General features: G+C 43.4%; 1 protein-coding gene across 17 annotated transcripts in view; it reads right to left on the reverse strand.

The window, feature by feature from the left end:
• The window catches only part of KLHL18 (kelch like family member 18), a 74,232-nt gene that overhangs the window by 32,754 nt on the left and 16,311 nt on the right, over window positions 1-25,167 (reverse strand). For 13 of the 17 annotated variants that reach the window (XR_009542838.1, XR_009542828.1, XR_009542825.1 and 10 more), the window contains exons 2-5: window positions 10,377-10,507; window positions 7,096-7,236; window positions 2,419-2,617; window positions 61-221 (exon numbers count right to left, since the gene is read on the reverse strand). Coding sequence is in view for 2 of the 17 variants with exons in the window: in XM_060162114.1 (XP_060018097.1) it covers window positions 61-221; window positions 2,419-2,617; window positions 7,096-7,236; window positions 10,377-10,507 (632 nt within the window). In the remaining 15 variants the exon portion in view is untranslated. Of the gene's footprint in view, window positions 1-60; window positions 222-2,418; window positions 2,618-3,285; window positions 3,357-7,095; window positions 7,237-10,376; window positions 10,508-13,623; window positions 13,669-17,198; window positions 17,289-25,167 lie in introns of those variants that run through there. The other 4 variants (XR_009542833.1, XR_009542835.1, XR_009542836.1 and 1 more) reach the window with 4 other exon arrangements.

The raw sequence follows: 25,167 nt of genomic DNA on the forward strand, positions 1-25,167 counted from the left end.
AAGTTCTCTTCTCCGTCCAGACCCTCGGCATCATCCTCATGCAGGCCCACCTCTGCTCACCTGCATTTGTGGCAGCAACGCACCAGGTCATCCTGCTGCACTCGGTCTGACAGGAACTGGGGCCGGCAGAGGGGCAGGCGGATATTGGACAGCAGCTCAGGCAGGCAGGGTCCCCTCTGCTCCCGGTCGTATCTGATCCAGGCCAACACGGCCTCAAACACCTGCCACAATAGAGAGGGGAAGCTCTGGAGGCAACTCCTCCACCCAGAGGCCACACCCCTGTACCCTCCAATCTCAAACCCTCTGCTCCCTACACTGGGCCCACCAATCTTTCCTCCTGCTTGTCTCCTGAATCCACTGTTTTCTCTCCACGTCCCCAGCTACCCCATTCAGCCCACTCTCTTGAAAGGCAAGCCTAGGTTACTGTAACACCTTCCTGGCTTTCATTATGACTTCCTAACGAAAACCTGTCAAAGCTTCCTTCTTCCTTCCTGTACTGTAACAAAGTGCTGTTGACCTTCCGTCCCACTGCTCCTGCACCCTCTTCTCTAGCCAGGCCGGCTGTCCCCTTTACCTCGAATGCCCCCATCTCTTCCTTTCCATCTAACCCCATTCCCATTTCTTTGAAGGCCTGGATCCAGATCCGTGTTCTCCAAGGAGGCTTCCCTAATGGCTCTGGTCACAAGGATATCTCCCTCTAAAGCCCCACAGCCCTTGTAGAATGCATCACTGCAATAGATGTGAGCTGCCCTGGGTCATATTACCTAGTGGAAGAGCCAGGAACAGAACCCCTTGCTCTTGGGACGGGGTTCTTTCCTACAAATCTCAGGGTCCACACTGCTAGCTCAGAGTTCACTTTTCTAACAGTCACTAATACGGAGGGGTGAGGACTCTTCAGACATTAAGGAAATGAGCTGAGTTGGGACTAACATCCCAACGGCTTGCCTCCTGGAGCCTGGGGCTCCGTCTGCCGAGGCAGCTTCATGATAGGCCAGGACTCATGACCAACTGACCAGATGAGCAGAGGCCTTGCCGCAGTGGTGCTCTGGGTGCCTGCAGGGCCAGGTCCAATTCCCCCCACATCCGACACCCTTCACCACCCAGCCCTCGTCACCCTCTGCTCAAAGAAACATTGACTCACTGTCCTCTTAAGACACCTTGCACCACACTTTTGTTGAACAGAAAGGATGTCCTTCACTCCTCTCCTGCTACTACCACCCTACACTCTCATTTAATCTTTTCTTGACCGCTCCAAGAAGATGTCTTCTTTGTCCTCAGAGGACCCTGTGATCACCCACACCTCACTTTGCCAATAGCTTCACCTCCTCTTCCATGCAACCAACTCCACTTAGCCTTGGGCATGGCTCCCTCTCAGGTCCCCTGCAGTCTACTTCCTCACCTTTCTCTCACCCGACACGGATTCCAAGGGTCATTATTCCCATGCTAGTCTCCTATCTCTCTTAATCACACTTACCTGGAAAAAAATCTGTACCCTGGTGAAGTCCAGCTCTTTATATCCAATTCACTCCCTACCCTGCACCAGTATATGCAGCTGATAGAAAACACACAACAGGGCTGACCAGCTCATACTGAACTTGTGACTGAAAATCTCATCTGGCCCTGCTTCCTATCCAGCCCTCTCCATTTCCCGAGCTTCGTCCATTTACTCTCCCCCTTTCCTAGAGGACTGGTTCATACCTTTTCATCTCTCCTCAAACGTCTAACATTCCTCCCTCATCCTCACTCTCAGCTGAGAACACAGAAACAAACAAGAAGAGAGTGTGAATAAAAACTCCTGGCATCTCCCTTCCCACCCATCCTCCCCCTGCGCTGGGCATGTGCTCTCCTTCTCCCTCTTGTGGCCGTGGATGTGAACCGCCTAAGCTCCTCTCACACACCCCGTGCCCTACACTCTGTCTCTTCTCACTTACCCCAGGACACCATTCTCCCTTTTCTCCTACATTACCAATTCTTCCCTCTCTTCCAGAAAATTCCCATCAGCAGTCCAACTGTACTGTAATTTCTCTCATCTTAAAAAAAACAAAAGCCTCTTGACTTCATGTCCCCCGCCCAGCAACTGCCCCCACGCTCTTCTCTCCTTTAGAGTAAGACTCTTTCAGAAAGTTATCTATGCTCATTTCTGGTTCACAGAAACATTATTTCTAATAGTAAATTTTGGAAATAACCTGAACATTGAAGAATGAGGGTCACAGGGTTGATAAAATTCAGCTGAATATTATTTAGACACTAAAATGTATAAAAAGTTTTCAAGAAAAATGCATACAGTATGATAAAGCAAACCCATAATAAACAGCAGCTGCACACACACCATGATCTACATTTTGAAAAAAGTAAAATAGAAAACAAAGGTGAGAAAGAGCAGCAGCCCCCATGTCACCTCTGGACTGCTCTACAGACCTGCTCCTCTGATTTCACGTTCAGCTCATCCCGAGACACCAGCTCAAGCACGTCTTCCAGGGGCAGGGCCAGGAACTCTTCCGACATGGACACCTCCACAAAGTGCTGGTGGATGAAGCTGTTGGCCGCGTCGTATAGCACGGCACACATCATGGTCTCAGCAAACTGGCGTACACCCAGGCAGTTTTTGGGGTGAAGCCTTTTGGCGTAAGAGAAGATAAAAAGAAAAGAGTTAGAGGAAGAATGTTATCTTTGATCATTCTCAAGTTGGTTCTGGGTAGAGTTACAGAATGGAAAAAAAAAACAAGCTCTGTCCTCAGCTTTAGTGGAAACCCCCTGTGTGACATCAGGTGAGCTTCTCTGGGACTCAACTTGTAAAGGTATAAAAATAAGGCAGGGACTTTCCTGGTGGCGCAGTGGTTAAGAATCCGCCTGCCAACGCAGGGGACACGGATTCAAGCCCTGGTCTGGGAAGATCCCACATGCCGCAGAGCAGCTAAGCCTGTGCGCCACAACTACTGAGTCTGCACTCTATAGCCTGCAAGCCAGAACTACTGAAGCCCACGCACCACAACTATTGAAGCCCGCACGCCTAGAGCCTGTGCTCCTCAACAAGAGAAGCCACCACAATGAGAAGTCTGCACACCACAACGAAGAGTAGCCCCTGCTTGCCGCAACTAGAGAAAGCCTGCACGCAGCAACAAAGACCCAACGCTGCCAAAAAAAAAAACCAAAAAACAAAAAAAATGGCAGATTATCCTCAAAGGAGCCTGCCTCTTGGGCCTAGTGCTCCGTGTGTCTATGTGAAGTGAGTTCTCTGGGAAGTCCTGGGAAGCAGCTCTCAGGAGAGAAGAATAGAGCACATACTGGAAAACTTTGCTTTCTTTCAGTGGTTGACATTCTTGATTGAATGTCCGCCTCTGGTCACCGGGAAGGCCCTGAAGATGTAGAATCAGAGTTTAAACCACATGGAGAAATGACTTCTTTAATATCAGGACCCTTACACTTTTTTCTTTCCTTTTTTTTTTTAAACAAAAAGAGGCTCTATGGGCCCGACTGTTCAGTCAACAGCGGCAGCTATCACTTATATGGCACCATCAGTGAGTCAAGTACTTTGCCAGGGTTTCTAGACACATTCTCCAGGATTTTTTAAACAACACTCCACAATAGTAATTGCTCTCATTTTTAGGTGGAAAACTGAGGCTCGGAGAAACTAAGAAATGTGCTCATCGTCCCTCTACAATCAAGTGGTGGTGCTGAGATTGAACTCTGACCTTTTGTGCACATTCCCACAGTCCCGAGACAGACCTGCACTCATCAGGGCCAGGGAAACCCAGGGTAAATTCTGACCCTGCCACACTGGGCAACTTGGGTGGATTCCTTAGGCTCCTCAAGTGTCAGTAATAGCCTTGCCTAGAAAAAGGTGATGACAACAGCTACTCACCTCCTAGGGCTGTGGCCATGACTAAGTAGGAATGTAGGAAACGCATCCGACATGGTGCTTGGTATGAAGTTAGCTTCTGGTTTAATTTATATTATGTTTGTTTTTCTTACTACTATTACACCTGAGAAAATTCCAAATGAGCCCAATGTAGTTCCAAAATCTTGGTGACAGCAGTGGACCATGGGGGATATGGCTTTTCTTATTTTGATTTTGTGACTGACAATCTTGTGATGGGAGATGGTACATATTAGATTAAAATTGCCCAGGTTTACTCTTTGTGAGAACGCTTTCTCTTCCCCCTCTCCCCCATATTGATTTAAGGGTTACAGTAAGCTATACTTACTAATCAATATTCACCATTGCCCACTGCCAGTAGCAGACCTGTCAGGGACTGAAAGGGCAGAGCATCTCAGGAGCCTGGCTTTATGACTAGTCTAAATTCTGCATAGCTGTTGTTTCGTTCCAGCCTAAACTGGCTCTGTCCATTGTTTTGGAAACCTAGGCCATTTCCAAAGGCCAAGGAAACATAAGCATTGAGCACCCCTGGGCAAGCAGCATGGCCCAGGGAGAAATACGGGACTCAGGGTCAGAATGTCAGCTCAGTCATCTGTCAAGTAACGTTAGCCTTTCTCCTGGTTGAGACTTGTTAAAAGCACGTATGGCAGATCAGATACGAGGACAGACCCTCCCTGGGCCTCTACAGCATGTGCTTCACTCATTCCTACTACTCTGACATCAAGTCAAGAGGAGGGTTCAAATACCACGGACAAGGAACTGGATAGAGTCCAAAGACGCGGGAAAGGATGATCCACTTTGCTGACTGGCACACATTTCCATCCTTTCCCTCCCAGGTTAGGATTCCTGCGCCTCACCTTTGGTTGTCTTTGACTGGCTTGGAATGATTGAGCACAAAACACACTTTCCACTGAAGTGGGCTTTCACATCTAAGAGGGTAGGATGTGGGGAGCCTGTCTGTAAGCCAGCTGGTGGGGAAAAAGGAGGGAGAGCTGCCATGCAGGAGAGGGGACCATTCAGGAGAAGGAGGAAGACAAGAGGGACAATAACCCAAAGGGCAGATAGAGACCCATATCTGTCAATAGCCACTTCACAACCTCCTTCCTTGCTGACATAGCTTGACCATGATAAGATGTAATGCTTTATCGGAGGTAGGAAGCAGTGACTTGAATTAAATAAGTTATTGGCTTGGTTCATTGACGCATCTGATGTTCTGATCCAGTTCTGAGAGAAGAATTTTGGAAAATACACACCTCCAATCCTCACCTAAAAACAAGGAGGTCCATTCATCTGAAGGCTGGAAAAGGAGCCACAGAAAAAAATCAACCCCCAACCTCATGGGAAAAAAGAAAAAAAAAAAATCAGCAGGCTGAATATCTAACAGGCAAAATGGCTTCAGGAACTACTGCTCTAAGAATTCTGACGGCTTTGCAGCTTTTCTGTGCTCAGTCATGCCCTGTCCTTTTCACAACCGCTCAGGATGGTTTCCCTCAAGTCTTTAGTAATCAAACCTTGAAACTGAAGGGCCCACATGCTTGTCTTCAAGAACACACAGGAAGGGGACAGCTGGGAGACTCCATTACACTCTGCAGCCAGGCTCAGGGAGAACCACCCCCAGGAACACAGGCAGTGATGGTAGCTATTGAAAAGAAAACAGAAAGACCAAACCTCTGGGGCCTGTGGCAGAGAATAGAAACAGGAATAAGGTGTGAGTTTAGGCTTCAGAAGGGGGCTCCCAGTGCTGAACAGAAAAATGTCAAGGACAGACTCAAAACATCAGGCTTTGTGCTTTAAGTACCTTTTCCTAATATGTCACTGGTGCACGTAAAAACTGCACTGGTCTAAAAATCACTTTTCTAAGCATCTTTTTACATGACACTACTTTATAATAGAGCCTGGATCCAGTGTTGACAGTGAGGAACTCAAAAGCCCCTAGGTGGAGCTGTTGTCCCCTTGTGAGAATGGCCAACTTCACCCTTTCCACAGGGCCTTACTTAGTCATTCTCCAAATTCTGTGGGAATACAGAGATGAACCAAGTCCAGTCTGTGTCCTTAAGCTCGCAAATGAGTAGGACAGACAGTGTGTGCCCTACAGCCCATCACACGCAGCTCTCTAGGCTGACCCAGAAGGCATCCTAGGGCAGGTCAAGCCAGGCTCTGGGGCTGCACTCACTACATGGTCTCCAGCTGCAAAACCCGAACAGGACCACCTACCTCCCAACGAAACCAGCAGAGCGCCCCTGCGTGTTAGCATCATTACCACGGTCGTTAAGACCATCTGCAGACACAGCAGTGCTCACTGATGCCCGTGAGCACCACATAGGCAGGATGTGGACCTCAGGCAGGGTCCACAGAGCTGCTAAGTGAGTTGAGCTGGTGGAACAGAAATGGGGGAGGGAGAGGTTGGCTCTAAGAGGGGATGAGGTTCAGGAGGCCAGGTCTGAGGCAGAGGAATGCTGGTCTTCAGGCCAGGGGCCTTGTGATCAGAGGAGATCAGGCGGAGCCAGGCTTTGGAGAGACCACAGACAGAGGGGCACTGTTCTGGTTTCTCCCTGCCTGTGGGCAGCCCAGCACTAACCCTCACCCCCAAGCCTCTAGTGGTTAAAGGCAGCTTTTACCTTGTGACTACGAGCTCTGCCTCTTGAGGGGGAGAAAGAGCCTTCTTATCTGCTCAGTCCTCAAAAGGTCACGGCCAAGTACTGGACATAGGTAGGGGTATAATCCATGGTCCTTACTCTAAAGGAGCATATAATGATTGCTCCTAGGGGACTGAAGGGGACAGAGAATTCCAGGAGGTGAAATTTGGGTGGGCTCTTGCAGAGCAGAAGGAAAAAGGAAGGCCAAGAAATTCAAGGAGGGAGAAGGATCTAAAGAGGGAGACAAAGAGGGAGACAGCTATGGAACAGTGAGGGAGCACTGAATAAATCTGGTGGTGGCTGGTTAGATTGGACAGAGAGGACCAGAAGAAGAGGTGCATGTCAGACCAAGGGAGAGTACAGGCAAGGCTCCATAAATCATGTTCCTGAAAGGTTCATCCCAAAGAACTGGGTACTGCTTGATGCTGATTTCAAGAAAGGGCATTTCCTCAGAGTTATCTTCCCATCTCACTCCCTTCATGAGACTCTCCATGCCCCCAAAGACTCATCAAACTGGCAGGGGATCCCAGAAATGACACGGTCTGCTCCCCGACACAGGCCAGGCCCATCACATCACCTCACCGTTCTCGGAGGAATGTGCAGCAGGCGTCTTTGATGCTCTGCAACTGCAGGAAACTCGCCCCCATCAGCAACGACTGGACGTTTTGCTGGTCAATGGCAAGGTGACCGTTGTAGGCAAAGTTGATCAGAGCTTCCAGGGCGCTAGAGGAGAGGAAAGATGCTCTTCAGAGATGGTGTTCGGCCCACAGGATACTCAGGCCCTAAGTAAGCTGACATTGTTACCTGAGGAACGGATGGGCCCCGCTCTCAAATACATTTAGCCCATGCCCTTTGAGAATCTACCTGAATGGAATAATTACTTCACCATAGCTATCATTCTACTTCTTAGGTTGTCTTTACTGCCCAAATGATTTTATTATAGAAGGTTCTGAAAAGACAAAGCAATGACCCAGAATCTCACTACTGAGTCAACTGTAGTCATTTTTCTAGACTAATTTCCATTTCCTATTTGCCTGCATGCTTAAGTTGTATGGATATAATCATGTAATACTTATGAAGCCCTTTCCCATGTTTCTACACTGACTTCATGTTCAACTTTCTTTTTTTTTTTTGGCCATGCCACGCGGTTTGTGGGATCTCAGTTCCCCCTGACCGGGGATTGAATGTGGGCCATGGCAGTGGGAACGCTGACTCCTAACCACTAGATCGCCAGGGAACTCCCCATGTTTGACATTTTCAACGGCTGCTATAAAGTAATCCAACATGTAAATGTGCTATAATTTATTTCCTTTATTGGTAAGCATAATAGCTTTTATAAATAACATTTTTGGATTATTTCTTTGGGATAAGTTTCCAGTCTGAGGTTTCCAACATTTTTTTCTGCCTTCCAATTCACACCAAGAATGAAATCCAAATTCTGTCTATAGGGCTGTATGTGGTCTGGCCCCTTTCCATCTCTCTGACCTCATCACCTTCCACTCTTTCCCCCTCACTCTATTCCAATATGCTGAACACACTCTCACTTCAGGGCCTTTGCACTGGCTACTCCCTCTGTTTGAACGGCTCCTCCCCCAGATGTCTTGCTCCCTCACTCCAACTAAGGTCTTGGCTCAAATATCACCTCATCACAGAGGGCTTTCCTGATCACCCTGAAATAGCACAGACCCTCACCATCATTCGCTAGCCTTTATTCTGCTTTACCTTTTTCACATCACTTTCACTTCCCAGCCATATCATGTATGTATTTGTTTACTGCCAGATGGCCACTACTAGCAAGCTGGAATAATAAGAGGTGCTTTCTATTTCCTCTGCTATACCTCAGTACCTACAGCAGCACAGATCACAGGTTCTCAGTCTATCTGTTAAATGAAGCACTTGGATGGTGCATGGTGATTAGCATGGCTCTGTCAGACACAGACCTCAGAGATGAGAGTGTACAACTGCCCTTGGATATAGACACACTTCTATGTCTTTCATTACAAGTAGCTGGCCTGAGATTGCACCCTTGCAGTGGGTATACAGATCCTCTCCATGTACTGGAGCAAATCACCTTCAATCAACCGGAAGGTACCATACAGTTTCCTAGCTCCTTTCCTTCAAGTTTTCACCATGGGGAGATTAAGACGTTAGGCAACAAATGACAGCTTACTGGCTAATATTTTGGAGTCATCGGTTTATTTATTGTCTCTCTCCCAACAAGAATCATCTTGCGTGTCCTGTTTGCTCTGCATGCCCAGACCCCAGAACAATGCCAGGTACATAGTAGGTGCACAGTGGACCCTTGGATGTAGCCTAGGTTATAAACACACAGCCTCAGTTCACAGACTTGCAGTAAAATCTTTTAAGTCATATAAATATGCCTTTTTCCTTTCAAGGCCCCAAAAGGCATACTGTGGAATATGTTTATATAAAGCCTTCATACAGAAGTCAGAAAAGTATTTCTGTAAAGAGGGTCTAGATGTAAGGATAACTTTAAGTAAGTGTGTAAATGATGCAATTTCAGGGTTTATAGTACTGCCTCCTGACCCTAAAACTCATCTAGGGCAGAATTGCTCAACCTCAGCACTACTGACATTTGGAGCCAATGATTCCATTATGGAGGGCTTTCTGGGACACTGAAAGACGTTTAGAGGGATAAACTCTGGGCTTGACCTCCTTGGACTTCAGTTTTCTTCTTTTTTTAATTTTACTTATTTATATTTTTCGCTGCATTGGGTCTTCATTGCTGCGCGTAGGCTTTTTCTAGTTGCAGTGTGTGGGGGTTACTCTTCGTTGTGGTGCGCAGGCTTCTCATTGCCGTGGTTTCTCTTGTTGCGGAGCATGGGCCCTAGAGCGCACAGCTTTCAGCAGTTGTGGCACGCGAGCTCAGCAGTTGTGGCTTCTGGGCTCTAGAGTGTGGGCTCAGTAGATATGGTGCACGGGCTTAGTTGCTCTGCGGCATGTGGGATCTTCCCAGACCAGGGCTCAAACCCGTGTCCTCTGCATTGGCAGGCGGATTCTTAACCACTGCTCCACCAGGGAATTCCCGGGCTTCAGTTTTCTCACCCATCAAATAACCATGATTTCTGCTACCTTCTCGACCTGCGTCATCACATTAACAGCCAGTAGACACATGTGGCTAATTAAAACTAAATTTATTATTATGTATTATTTACTTATTTATTTATTTATTTATTGGCCACACTGCGTGGCTTACAGGATCTTAGTTCTCTGACCAGGGATTGAACCCAGGCCCTCGGCAGTGAAAGCATGGAGTCCTAACAACTGGACTGCCAGGGAATTCCCCTAAAATTAAATTGAAATGAATTAAAATTAAATAATATTTAAAATTCAGTCCCTCAGTCCCACTAGTCACATTTCAAGTGCTCAGCAGCTACATGTGTTAGTGGCTACCAATTTGGAGAGGACAAACAGAACATCTCCATCGAGGCAGGAAGTTGGACAACAGTGGACAACACTGTTCTGGACTGATGGGAAGGGTAATGAATGAAGACACTTATTTGAAAGACTAGTCTGCCAGCTAGAAAGGTTAGCACAGAAAAGTGAAGAGAATAATATACCACCAACTTTGTACCCAGTCCTAGTTTTAAAAACGTATCTTGGACTCTAGTTCCTATGAGACGTGTTACTCTCATTGAGTTAAAACACATCAAAACTCTCCTTATTTTAACCCTGTCTCAGGCCACGGGCTGAGGTTCTAGCTTGTTTACTGGTCACCTACTGTGTGTGTGGAGCTGTGCTTGATACTGGGTCCTGCTGGAAGGCCCTCAAAGGGCACCAAACACAAGGCTGAAACTGCACCTAGAAAGCAGGTTGTGAAACCTGATGGAGGAATTTAGTACCTTGGGTCCATTCCTTGCATTACAATCTCATCCTGCTTGCACTCCATCATGTCATTTGTAAACATAGCGTGGAAATACGGGATTGAGGCTGCTAAGACGATCCGGTGAGCACTGAATTTGTGGTCCCCAATCTGCAGGCAAAGTAAAATACAAAGACAGATATTGAGGAATGCAAGTACAAAAACCCACCCTGCCCCTTCCACAGCTCAACTGTCTGCCCACTGGAGTGGTACTGATGGCATCCCAGGACGTGATAGCTGAGGCTTTTCATGGAGACCTTGAAGTATTTTAAACTCAACATACACGGTTATAGTAGGAGAATGTAGACAACACATTTTCATAAGGCATTAAAACGGTTAAAAGTCTTTATTTATATGGCAATCTTCACTGCACCCCTCCAAACTCCCCCCACCAACTCAAAGACCTGATTTCTCGAACACTTTATCCTGATTCCAATTTTATTAGATGGTAGATGGAAGAGACAAAGTGGCCAAGAACGCTGAAGCACCTAACAGTAGGCTCCTCCAGAAGAGTAAACAGTGACAGGAAGAGATGAGGAGAAACAAGCTTGAATAGGGGGTGCATGTGGGGATCAAGGACAGAGGAGGCATTGTGGGCACAGATGTTAGGGGGTCCCTGGGCACCAACCAGGCTGTGGTAGACCACAAGGAGCCCAGAGTCCTCTAAGGAACATGACCCTGGCAGCAGCAGCTGGAAGGACTGGGGCTGTGGACTGGCCAGTGCTCTGCATGGCCTGTAGGGCTCATGTGGACAGAGGCAGACTCTCTCTAACTTGTACCAAATGCTCAGGAACACATCCTTAGCCTGGGGAGTTCCGTAAAGTGCTTTCCAACTATCTGCCAAAGGATACTCCCTTTAACTTTGCCATTTATAGCTCCAAGACACATAAACATTTCCACTTCAGAATTTTCTACTCTTCAGAAAGAGCAAACAGTCTTTTTTTTCCTCCCCTTCACCTAAGTTCCACATTAGTGAAATGCCAGAGCCATCTCACTATCTGATGCTCATCTCTTTGTGTCCTATTTATTCAAGGATTCTAGCTCAGGTTCTCTCACTATGTCCTCTTTTTCACTGAACTTTAGGTTTATTATCTGTAAACTGTCCTTCAAGATCAAGCACACAACCATCCAAATACCAAAGGATCCTTACTAGATTCAGATTCTAGGAGTTCCTCATATAATCCATGTGTTGTCCTACTACCAGTGTTGGGGACATTAAATGGCTGCATGCTTTGAGGGTTTTTCATAATTAAAAAAAAAATCACAGTAATAAATGCAAATATTTCTTAAAGTTGTTCTACAAGGCTTATAATGAAAACCAGAAGTTTCTGGTTCCCTGATTTCTGCTCCTGGGGCAGCCACTTTCTTCTGGTATTTATCTCTATCTTTCTAAGTAATATGCCTCTAATATTATTTCTTGAATTTTCACTTTTAGTTATTACTTGTGGTAGTCAGCCTCCAAATAGCTCTCAACTCATCCCTGCCTTCTGGTATTCATGTTGTGCAGGTCCCTCCCACAATGTCTCAGGGCTGGTCTGTGTGACTGATGGAACGTAGCAGAAGTGATGATGGGATGTCACGTTAAGGCTAGGTCATAAAACACACTGCAAATTCCTCTAATTGTCTCTCCTGGATCACATGCTCTCAGGGAAGCCAGATAACAACATATCCTGAGAGGCCCAGATGACTGCAGCCCAAGGTGACACCTGGACTGTAACCTCATGAGAGCTTCTCAAATCCTGCTTCTGAATTCCTGACCCACAGAAACTGTGAGATAATAAATATCTGTTATTTTAAGTCACTAAGTTTTGGGGTAATTTGTTATGTGGCAAAATATAACTATTAGGTTACATATTTAATTCTTATGATGGAAGATTAGGATTTTGCTCTGACATGCTCTCTTCACATACTACTTCATACTACTTCACATACTATCTCCATTTTCCCATAGAATTATGCCAAATTTTGGTCAAATTAACATTAAGAATTGCATTATTAGATCTATGTGAATACTATTTGTAGACAAGCCAGGATGTATACTATGATTACATTTCTTTGTTGGTATAATTTCTGTTTTCCCTGAAGATAATAATAAAGTGTAAAACTCCCTTTAATATGTTCCATCAGGTACCCTATCAGTTTGTTCTTGTGACATCCATACTGGGACTCTGTCTTTCTGGGAATTCCTTTCCCCTTGCCTATATTGGAACTCCTGTTTCCTGGATCCCATTTAGTCCTCTTCTTTGTTATTCCCTTGTTCTGGTGAAAAGTGTCTTCTAGCAGAGCTTCCTAAGAAAGGGTGTACTATAAACTGTTTTTAACTCACAGCACTTCTTTCACGATATGTGTGGGCTTTGTTCTCACACCAACCAATTCTCCAACTTTCCAGACACCAATTGGTATCCTACAATTTAATTCAAATCTGACACTAACCACATAGAGCTAGTGCAGACCCCACAGGTTAAGGACTCAGTCCCACCAGACTGCCCCTGCTTCAGATGCTAACTGGGCCACTCATACTTCTGACCCATCAGCTAGACGGTCAGGGTGGGGGAGGTGTCCCCAAAACCTCCTCTTCAGGTTTGATAATTTGCTAGAATGGGATTTTTCTGTAGGCATGACTGATTAACTCATTGGTGATCAAGTCAATCTCCAGCCCCTCTCCCCTCCCCAGAGGCAGAGAGGTGGTGCTGAAAGTTCCAACCCTCTGATTACATGGTTGGTTCTTCTGGCAACCAGACCCCAACCTGAAGCTATCTAGGGGCCCACACAGAGTTACCTCATTAGTGTAAACTTAGCTGACTTCTCCCCTTACCCCTATCACTCAGAAAATTGCAAGGTTTTTAGAAGCTCTTGTGTCAGGAACTGAGAACAAAGGGCAAATATTACAACAAAAGATGGTCTTACTACCCCTACTATTCAGGAAGTTATAATGATTTTAGGAGCTCTGTGCCAGGAATCAGGGACAAAGACCAAAAACATATTTCTTATTATATCACAATATCAGAGGGCATATGCACAAAATGTCTTTATTATCCTTAAACTTGGGTGATAGTTTAGCTGGCTATAAAATTCTAGGTTGAGAATATTTTTTTTCTATCAGAATTTTTTGGTTTTTTGCCATGCAATGTGGCTTGCGGGATCTTAGTTCCCCAACCAGGAATTGAACCCACACTCTCGGCAGTGAAAGCAAGGAGTCCTAACCACTGGACCGCCAGGGAATTCACCTCTGTCAGAATTTTGAAGGTATTGTTCCATTGTCTTCTAGTTTGTGGCTTTTTTTTTTTTTTTTTGCTGTATGCGGGCCTCTCACTGTTGTGGCCTCTCCCGTGGTGGAGCACAGGCTCCGGACGCACAGGCTCAGCGGCCATGGCTCACAGGCCCAGCCACTCCACGGCATGTGGGATCTTCCCGGACCGGGGCACGAACCCGTGTTCCCTGCATCGGCAGGCGGACTCTCAACCACTGCACCACCAGGGAAGCCCTGGTTTGTGGCTTTTGAGCAAGCTAATGCCATTTTGAATACTAACATTATATGACTATTCTCTCTAGAGGCTTTTGGGACTTTCTCTTTATCCTCAGAGATCTGCAATTTCACAGGGCTGTAAGTTGGAGTTGGTTTTCTTTCATTCACTGTGCTGTATCAATCTATAGATATGATTTTAGTTCTGAAAACATCTTTTCATACCATTTCTTTGATAATTTCCTCCTCTACTGTTTATTTCTTCTCAAATTTCCATTTGTCAGGTGTTAGACCTCTTGGAATGATCCTCTATAATTTATTTTATCTGTTCTCCCCATTTCCATCTCTTTCATTTGGTTTATCTTCTGGGAGTTGTCTTTAACATTACCTTTCAATATTTCTGTGTTGTATTTTTCATACTTGCTATAATATTTTTAATTCCTTTTTTTTGGGGGGTGGCATGACATGTGGCATGTGGGATCCTAGTTCCTCGACCAGGGGTCAAACCCATGCCCCCAACATTGGGAGCACAGAGTCTCACCACTGGACTGCCGGGGAAGTCATCATATTTTTAATTTCTAGGAGGTCTTGTCTTCTGGAGGTTCTTTTTTTTTTTTAAAAGAATCTAGTTCATCTTTTATGCATGCAATATTTTCTCTAATCTCTCTCAAGATATTATAGTTAAAATCTTTCCTTCTTCTTCTCCCTGATTTTACTGTTTCCTGAGGTTTTTTTCACCTCCATTTGATTTGGACTTTTTTCCCCCAAGGAACTGTTTAGAGTTTCAGAACAGTACTTTTTATTTTATTTTATTTTTTGGCCATGCGGCATGTGGGATCCCAGTTCCCCAAACAGGGATGGAACCCGCGCCCTCTGCATTGGAAGTGCAGTCTTAACCACTGGACTGCCAGGGAGGTCCCCTGGACTCTGTCTTTTATGTTCTTTAAATGTCTCATGACACTTGGCTATCTGCTCATACTTTTAGAAGCTGTTTGAAAGCTCTGTGTAGGGGAGCTAAGCTTGCCAACTTATGGGCTTCACATTAGGGTGATCAGGCAAGAAGAATCTGTCATTTTATTGAGGATCCCCAAAAGTAGACAGTATCGCTAAGACTTTTTCTCTGGGATTAAATTTATCAGAGGAGGATCTTTCAGTCTCTTGCATGACAGCACCTGCCTGCAGATACTCTGAAAACTGAGAAAGGGGAATGGTCCTATTAATCACTATATAGAACTTTGTCTTAAAGCCCCTATTTTCAGTTTTGCTCCATATTCCATCTCATCTTCTGTGCTTGGTGTGTCTCTGGTTCAATATCTAAGACTAAAATATCTGTCTCCTGAGAGAGTAGAGGAGGGGTTGTAGGCATCTAAATGCTTTTCACATAGACTTTCGACTAATCTTCCTGTTTCCAATATTTGGTTTCTCCGATTCTGGAGCTATTCCAGGGCTCTGCATTACAAATCCTCTTTGTTAGTTCCCCCCCACCACTCCCTGCCAAAGCAGGCACCTTCAGTTCCTCTGGCCCACTAAGTTAATCACACTTGCTTCCTGGCTTCAACATTCCGTTGACCTCTCATTTGCCGATCTCTCTTTTCCCTCTTACTATCATTTTAATGGGATTACAGGAGGAAATGAGGGCAAAATGTGCATTCAGTTTGCTGTGTTACACTGCTATGCATTTATTTTCCATCTACAAAGTAAACAGAAGACAAAAGAACAAGCTGTATGTGCACGAACTAGGTGACCTGATTTCCCAAAAAAGCTCAGCTAAAGAGAAGACAGGCCTATCTTGGGATATGCTAGGCAGATTACATCTGAATTCTCTGTTCAGTCAAGGGGAACAACTAATTTGTCTTTATCTAGAAGAGTGAGAGCAAGATGGGAAAGGGTCTGGAAGCTACATCTTACGAGGAATGGCTAAAGGATAGGTAATTTAGGGATGACTATAGCTGTCCTCAAAGACTAGAAGGGCTATCACGTGGATGAGGGCAGATCTGCAAGGTACAAGGAGGCACATTTTAGTTTATCACAAAGAATAACAGCTTATTACCTAAGAACGTTTAGGGAAGTCCTTCACTGATTCTAAAACTATTAAGGGACCTTCCAATTCTACAATCCTAGGATAATACACTTTTGTGAAAAGCTTAAAAAAAAAACCAAATACTCTCACTGTACTCTTAGTTAAAAAAAAGAAAATGAGATGATCATTTATGAAGTTCCTTTTGCTAAGTACCCATTACACATATTTTCTCATTTTAGTCCTCACGGCAACCCTCTGCATTAAGTAGCTATTGTGAATTCCATTTTATAGATGAGGAAACCAAGATTTAGAATTAACTTGCCCCAGTTAAGTAGCTATTATGTGAAAGGAAATTATACTTGAGTTGTTTACTGGTGGAGTTTGAGAGGGACCCAGTAAATAACACACCCCTCCCAGCTCAAGTTCTCAGCCAACTGGGAAATTTTTAGAATTAAAAAATAAACTAACACACATAATAAAAGTATACAGAATTAAATACACACAGGTGAATGAAAGTAAAACTGGGCAAATCTGAATAAGAGTAGCTGATTGTGTCAATGTCAATATTCTGCTTGTGATGCTGTACTATAACTTTGCAAGATATTACAACTGAGGGAAACTGGGCAAAGGGTACATGGGAATCTCACTGTTAATATTTCTTAACTGCATGTGAATCTACAATTATCTCAAAATAAAAAGTTCCCTAAAAAAAAAGGGACAAATGGGAAATCCAAATGATAAATCTAATATTGTAAACTACAGCTTATACAGGAGTACAGTGTGTTCCCTATTTTAACATCTTGAATTACACAGGTCCACGCAAAGGCTACTTTCTCCACTGATCTTCAATTACACACTGTTACTGCAAATCTCCTCCCTTTTCCATCCCTAAGGTGGCAAAGAAATGTGAACTGTTGCTACAGAATTTAGGAAAAAATAATCAATAAGCAACATATAATTGATTGGTCAGAAAAGTTAAGGCTATTTGGCATATACCTCTACCTTTAATCACATTTTGCTATACCTACCTTTAAACAAACAATATTACAAATATTAATAAAACAATATTATAATCATAAAGTATTAGCAATGCAATTGAATCAGACAGTAAATTAAATGAATTTAATTAAATGTTAGTGAATTAAATGGAATCAGATAGTGAAGTATTGGGAAGACCCAGGTTCAAAGTACAAGATAGGAGGGAAGGAAAGAAACGAATCTATGGTATCATGAAACACTCTGAACTGAAAGAGCTAAACTCACAAACACACATGTGGAAGTTACCCAGGTGGGATCAAGATATTAGGTACACAACACACCTCTACTGCCCGTGCTCACAGGACCACTTACTACGTGTGTATCAGCGCCAGCCACTTAATCACTGTGGGATGATTTGCAATGACCAGCATCTGTGGAGCAAATTAGGGGCAATCACAAGATTTCCTAGGTATACACAATACTGCCAAATTTGCTTCTAAGAAAAAAAAAAATCAATTCAAACTGGAATGCCCAAACCACTTCCACTAAAACTGCAGCAAAGACTGAGCATTCTTGCCACTTAGCTTCTACAAAGAGTGGACACAGAGCCTTTTCCTGAGCAGTGGTGGTCCACCAGACAGGTGGTGTGGCATCAACATTGGAGTTAGAAGGCCCTCACCAGTTATGTTACCTCAGACGCGTCCCCTCCAAGTTTGGCTTCCCAACTAAAAAAGTGAGACCGTTCCTATTCATCTGACTTCTCAAGTGTATTTGAGAAGATCTAATTTAAGAATGGTTGATATGAACATCATTTGACCAAATGACCAGGGACACTCCAAATTCCTGAAGCTCCAATGGGAAAAAAGTATTGTCCTGTGCAGACCAAGCTAATGTTGCTGTCAATCCTGGGTCTTGTTTGGAGGGATGGATCTGTGCTGATTTGTCCTAGCCTGGGCACCAATGGGAATAATTCAAGGGCACTTTTGCAAACAACAGAAGTGCTCCATAATGGTGAACAGATAAATAAATAAATGCCTGGATGGATGGGCTTTGGACCAGAGTGCTACTTAGCTTGTTCTGAGAGGGGCCTCAGCATTGCAACTTTGGTCTCGTTAAATTAAGTTATATACAATACATGTGAAAACACCCAGCACAGCGTCAGGCACTTAACAGAGATTTAAAAGTTTTTTGTTGCACCCAGCTGAGAGCAACAGCCATGAAAGACCAAGATATAAATATCTGAAATCCTCTCAAGTTCAGTCTGATTAATAGAACCCTGGTAGAGAGATTAAATCTCTGAGTTTTAGGGCCAGCTCTACTACAGATACAAGCAAGCTGCCTAATTTTACCATACCTCAGGTTTCCAGGTTGGAATATAGGATCGTTACTTACATGGCGCACAGCAAGGAATATACTAGTTTAAAAAAACTTCTTAAAAGCAGCACCAAAAATACTGGAAAAAATATCACAATCAACCACTCTGTTAGGCATTATTAGAAAGTTCAGCATGGCGTCAAAGGTCAAAATACTTGCCAGTCTCTACCTGTGCCCATGCCAGAGGAGACAGAGAGCACAAGCCATATGATACATATAAACTGCACCGATTTCAAGGCCAGCTCTTCCTGTTCTGTATGACCCAGGCAAATCTCTTCCCTTTACCCCTGAGCCTCAGTTTCTTCATCTGTAAATAAAGGGCTTTAACTGGATCAGGGCTCTCAAAAGGTAGTAGTTGTGTTAACAGTAGCCTATCACGAATTCAGTAAAGCTTTCTTTTTAATCATGATGGAATCTACATGCATTTGAAAAGTAACTGTACATACACCTAAACGATATAATTTATCTGGCCCACAGATTGGTGCACATATAGATTTGAGGGTCCCCTGCAATAATTGCAGAATCCCTGTAGCACAGAAACCCCTGCACCAGAGGTTCTTGGAGGTCCCTTCTAGTTAGTAGTGTCTGAGACCTTGACTGATCAAAAGGAACCAGAAATCCTGAGCACCTCATGTCTACCTAAGTTTTGACTTGGTTTAAAACACACACACACACACACACCTCCTCCTCCTCCCATTTTCTTCCTTGGAAAGACTGGGAAATCTTCCATTCCTGACCCTGCCCTGGTGGTATCTTTGGATCAACAGGGATAGTGTAGCATGACACCACAAATTCTGTTCCCTATCACAGGCAGGTGAGGCGCAAGATTCAACCAGTTGCTTATTCAAGCAGGAAAAGCAGCAGGACAAAATCTGAGTTGGAAGTAATCTGAGACAGGTGTTCCCAAAGAAAGCAAAAGATATACCCAGAATTGATTTCTCTTTGACGGAAAACATTTTGATACTATTGCTCCTACCTTCAAGAAGCCCACACTGAACATAAATTAAACAATAAGTGAACAGTTAAGTGCCCTGCCTGCGCAGACAGAATACCCTTGGGATCAGTGGGGTTTAAGACTAAGCATTTAGGCAGTCACGAGATGCTGAAAGTGCATAAATAGTAATCCATAATTTTACTAAGGCACACATTTGAATCATAAAGGCTATGAATCTTGTGTGTAAGAATGAGTCTGTAAAAATGAGGCGATGGGTTAATCTCTAAAATTCCTTTGGGCTATAAAGTCGATAATTAAGAGAGACAGTAAGTATATCATGGTAGATAAGAACATACTCTGGAATAAATTGCCTGGGTTCAAATCTAGGTTTTGCCATTTACTAGCAGCGTAACTCTGGGCTACTTAGCTTCACTGTGCCTCAATTCACGAAATCTGCAAAAATGGGGTAAACAGTACCTCACTCATGGGGTTACTGTGAAGATTAAATTAGCATTTAATGCATGGCATTTAAAACAGTGCGTAGCACATATTAAGTGCTAAATAAGTGCTTGTTAAATTTAAAAAATGTCCTTAAATTGAGAACTTTACAGAATTCATTTTTAAGACCTTTAGAGAAAGGGTCGGCAAACCATGGTTATGGGCCAAAATCCGGCCTTCCTGCCTCTTGGTTTTTTGTGTGACCCATGAGCTAAGTGTAGTTTTTACATTTTTAAATGGTTGAAAAAAATCAACCCTAATATTTCATGACATGCGAAAATTGTATAAAATCCAAATTTCAGTGTCCATATATAAAGTTTAATTGGAACACAGACATGCCCATACAATGGCAAAACTGAGCAGCTGTGATAGTGACCAACGGCCTGCAAAGCCAAAAATATTTACTATCTGCTTCTTTATACAAAAAGTTTGCTGACCTCTGCTCTAGAGTCACAGGGAAGAAATATTATGAAGAGGGATGTGAACACATTCTCTAGAAAGAAGATGCTGATCACTTATCTAAGACCCCCCAACCCCCATTCTCCACCCACGTCACACCTGATTTTCTGCTGGTATTCACAGACTCCCCTGCCAAACCAGTATGATCTGTCTGCACTTTGTGGAATCCAACACTGAGATAAAGTGTCTTATACAACACTTGCTCCTTTTCAAAAGGAAGTGAGCTAAGGCATTCACTCTGGAGTCATGAGTAGCCTGTAACCACCAAATGCCTTTTTTTTAAAACTTCAGTTTCTTTCTTTTTTTAAAAAAATTATTATTTATTTTCTTTATTTTTTTGGCTGCATTGGGTCTTAGTTGCAACATGCGGGATCTTTGTTGAGGCATGCAGGATCTTTTGCTGCAGCATGTGGTCTCTTCGTTGCAGCACGTGGGCTTCTCTCTAGTTGTGGCCTGCGGGTTTTCTCTCTCTCGTTGAGGCATGCGATGGTGTGCAGGCTGAGTTGCCCCAGGGCATGTGGGATCTTAGTTCCCTGACCAGGGATCGAACCCGAGGTCCCCTGCATTGGAAGGCGGATTCTTTACCACTGGACCACCAGGGAAGTCCCTAAAACTTGAGTTTCTTTTTTTTTTTTTTTCGGTACGTGGGCCTCTCACTGTTATGGCCTCTCCCCTTGTGGAGCACAGGCTCTGGACGCGCAGGCTCAGCAGCCATGGCTCACGGGCCCAGCTGCTCCGTGGCATGTGGGATCTTCCTGGACCGGGGCATGAACCCGTGTCCCCTGCATTGGCAAGCAGACTCTCAACCACTGCGCCACCAGGGAAGCCCAAAACTTCAGTTTCTTAATCATAGTTATACAATTATTCTTTCTCCAACCCCCCACCCCCATGGAGTTTCAATGCTAATTAGCCTCAGCAAATAATGCAGCCTTGTCCATCAGATACATAGGAGGTGGACTGCATGGAGATGCCTTGAAGCATCTGCCTTCCAACCTCAGGTATCAACCAATCCTCCACGTTATTCAGCGACCACCCAGCACAAAGCCAGCTCAGCCCACCTCTCCACGGCAACCAAAATCTTAACATGTGAGACAAGTAAGGCTACTCCATGTTAGAGATGGGAAGCTTCAGTCTCAAGAACTGTACTTTTCTGTTCTTACCTACTCCAGTGGACTTCAAACTCTTTGAGGTAATAAGGGTCTTGTACATCCCCTAAACAGTTCAGTAAATATTTATTGAAATTAAAATACCAACTCTATCCTTAATAGCTGCCCAGAAAAATCAACAATTCCCTGTGAAAATAAATTAACCCTGTAGACAAAAAGGCAGTTTCACTAAAAGTTATAGTCAAAATGGACTGCAGGTTCTTTCAGTTAAGTTTAGAAAAGGATATGGAAGACTGAGAAGGAGGCACTGTGACTTTTTTTCTACTCATTTCCTTCAAAATTTTCTTACATATATAAGTAGGCACAGTAAATCTTCAAATAACCACAACACTTGAGGGCTAGTACAACAATCTATTATTATTATTTACTATCAACTAGATATCATATGATCTCTATATAGCTATGTAGTATAAATATAGCTATTAATTATGTATTAATACTGCTATAATAATATATTAACTATGAATGATCTATAATAGTACGATGATGATGATCTATTAACAGTTTTAGGTTACTTGAAGGTTAACAGAAAACACCTGTAGCTTCAATACATGCCACTAAAAACCTTCCAAACAAACATGACTAGCTATGGACTCTATCTCATGTCAGCTCTATTCAGTGTGCCTTACTTTCTTCTGGGAATGTCTTCTATCTTCATTCCCACCACACTATACAAAATATGACCTAAGCCCTACCAATTAGACCCTTCCTCAGGATTTTTCAAAGAAGGAAGAAGGAAGAGGGACAATCCCTCCAGGTAACAAGGAGCTATCAGGTGCTCCATCCCCTTCCATGTGTGATGAAGCAGTCTGCAGTGGGAGAAGGATGCTGACCACAGAGGGGACGAGTCTTAGCAGCATTTCAGTCCCCCAGGCCCATCATCAACCCTATCTGTTCTCCTGTTTGATTACATGAGCCAATAAATGATTGGTCTAGACTACTGAGGCTAGTTCTGCCATTAAGAGCCAGAGCTCTGAGCACTGTGGTCTGGAGAAAGCCCTGGGGAAATGCAGGAAAGGGGGACCTTCCTTCCTGATCTTAATAGATGGGCTCTAACTAAAGGTGGTTTCGGCTCTGATTGCACCCCGGTGGTGCCTCACGGTCCCCACTCTGCTCAACAGTTAGGTCTTAAAGGACCCCATGTGTGAAAACACCAGGGTGACAGCATCTGCTACAGGCATCATAGGCATAAAGCAAACACAGTGTTTTACTGACTGGGAACACTGCGGGGGATGCAGAAATGGGCAACAGATACCTGTTGCATGGATGACTCATTTTTCGAATTCCTATCAGTTATCTTCTGAGAAAAATATCATAACGTTAGATAGGGATAGCCAAACCCAGCATCTGAATCCCCATCATAACTGGGGTATGTGACCTGCCTGAGGTCAGATGGACAGGAGCTAGGGCTACTTAGTGTCCTCCTCTGTAAGTGTGAACAGTAGATTCTGAAGAAATGTTACTTATAGCTCACACTCCCCCTCCCCTTCCCCCTCCAAAATGAGACCCTGATCATTTTAATAGCCCTATAGCTAATAAAGAAATCGATTTTGTAATTTTAAAACCCCCGAAAAGAAGGTCTCCAGGCTCAGGTGGTTTCACTAGAGAATTCCACCAAACATTTAAAAGAGAACTAATACCAATTCTAAACAATCTCTTCCAGAAAATAGAAGAGGAGGGGACAACTCAAATTTATTTTATGAAGCCAGTATTAGCCTAATACCCAAACTAGACAAAGACCATACAAAAAAAGAGAAAACGACAGACCAATATCCCTCATGAATATAGATGCAGAAACCCTTAACAAAATATTAGCAAATAGAATTCAGCAATACATGAAAAGAACTATATACTGTGACCAAGTAGGGTTTATGTCAGGGATCCAAGGCAGGTTCAATATTCAAAAATTAATCAATATAACCCACCATAATAACAGGTTAAAAGAAAAAGAAGTCACATGATCCTCTCAATCAACGCAGAAAAAGCATATTACAAAATTCAACACCTATTCATGATAAACACTAGGAGTAGAGGGTAATTTCCTCAACTTGATAAAGAATGTCTACAAAAAAACTTTAGCTAACTTCATACTTACTGGTAAAAGACTGAATGCCCTCCCCTAAGATGAAGAAAAAGGCAAGAATGTCTACTCCTACCACTGCTATTTAACATAGTCCTGTAAGTTCCAGCCAGTGCAGTAAGGTAACAAAATGAAATAAAAGGAATACACATCAGAAAATAAGAAATAATACTATCCCTATCTGCCAATGACACGACAGTTTATGTCCAAAATCCAAAGCAATCTACCAACCCCCACCCCACACAGAAACACCAAACCCCACACAGAACTAACCTAGAACTAATGAGTGAGTTCAGCAAGGTCACAGTACATAAGGCTACAGGACACAATATTGACATAGAAAGTCAACTGTATTTCCACATACTATCTATTAACGCGTGTGAACCAGAATTTGAAATATAATTATATAATTGTTCAAAAAATTAAATACTTCAGTGTAAATCCAACAAGCTGATTTAGAGGACTTACATGCTACAAAATACTGATGAAAGACATCAAAGATCTAAATAAATGGAGAGACATACTGTGTCCAAGGATTACAAGACTCAACACAAAAAAGATGTCAATTCTCTGCAAACTGGTGTACAGATTTAATGCAATTCCTATCAAAATTCCAGCAAGATTATTTTTATAGATATAAAGATTATTCTCAAATTTATATGGAAAGGCAAAGGAACTAAAACAGCTAAAACAATTTTTAACAAAAATTAAGTGCAGGGCTTCCCTGGTGGCGCAGTGGTTGAGAATCTGCCTGCTAATGCAGGGGACACGGGTTCGAGCCCTGGTCTGGGACGATCCCACATGCCGTGGAGCAACTAGGCCCGTGAGCCACAACTACTGAGTCTGCTCGTCTGGAGCCCGTGCTCCGCAACAAGAGAGGCCGCGATAGTGAGAGGCCCGCGCACCGCGATGAAGAGTGCCCCCGCTTGCCACAACTAGAGAAAGCCCTCACACAGAAATGAAGATCCAACACAGCCAAAAATAAAAATTAAAAAAAAAAAAAAAAAAGCCTTTACTCTTCCTTTAAAAAAAAAAAAATTAAGTGCAAATGGCCAATAAGCACATGAAAGATGTTTAACATCATTAATCATCGGGGAAATACAAATCAAAACCACAATGAGACACCACTTCACACCACACTCGAGAGGATAGCTATTATCAAGGAAAAAAAAAAAAGAAAAACCAAACAGGAAATAACAAGTGCTGGTGAAGATGTGGTGATATTGGAACCCTTGTGCACTGCTGGTGAGATGCAAAATGGTGTAGCCACTGTGCAAAGCAGTTTGGTGGTTTCTCAAAAAGTTAAACACAGAATAACAATATGACACAGCAATTCCACTCCTAGGTATGTATCCAAAAGAACTGAAAGCAGAGTCTCAAAGAGGTATTTCTACACCCATGTTCATAACACCATTATTCACAGTAGCCAAAAGATGGAAACAACCCAAGTGCCCATCAACAGATGAACGGATAAACAAAACATGGTATATATACATACAACAGATTATCATTCAGCCTTAAAAAGAATGAAATCAAGAAAGAAGCCACAGATTGGAAGAAAATATTTGTAAAACACATGTCTGATAAAGGACTGTTATTCAAAATATCCAAAAAATTCTTAAAATCCAACAAGAAAACATCTGAATTTAAAAATGGGCAAAAGACTAACAGAAATCTCACGAAAGAAGATACACAGTTGACAAATAAGCGTATTAAAGAAGCATATTAAGATACTCCACACCACGTCATCAGGGAAACGCAAATTAAAACAAAGAAGTAAAAATACACATCTACTAGAA

The sequence above is a fragment of the Lagenorhynchus albirostris genome, chromosome 10 (genome assembly GCF_949774975.1).
Source record: "Lagenorhynchus albirostris chromosome 10, mLagAlb1.1, whole genome shotgun sequence".
Taxonomy (NCBI): Eukaryota; Metazoa; Chordata; class Mammalia; order Artiodactyla; family Delphinidae; genus Lagenorhynchus; species Lagenorhynchus albirostris.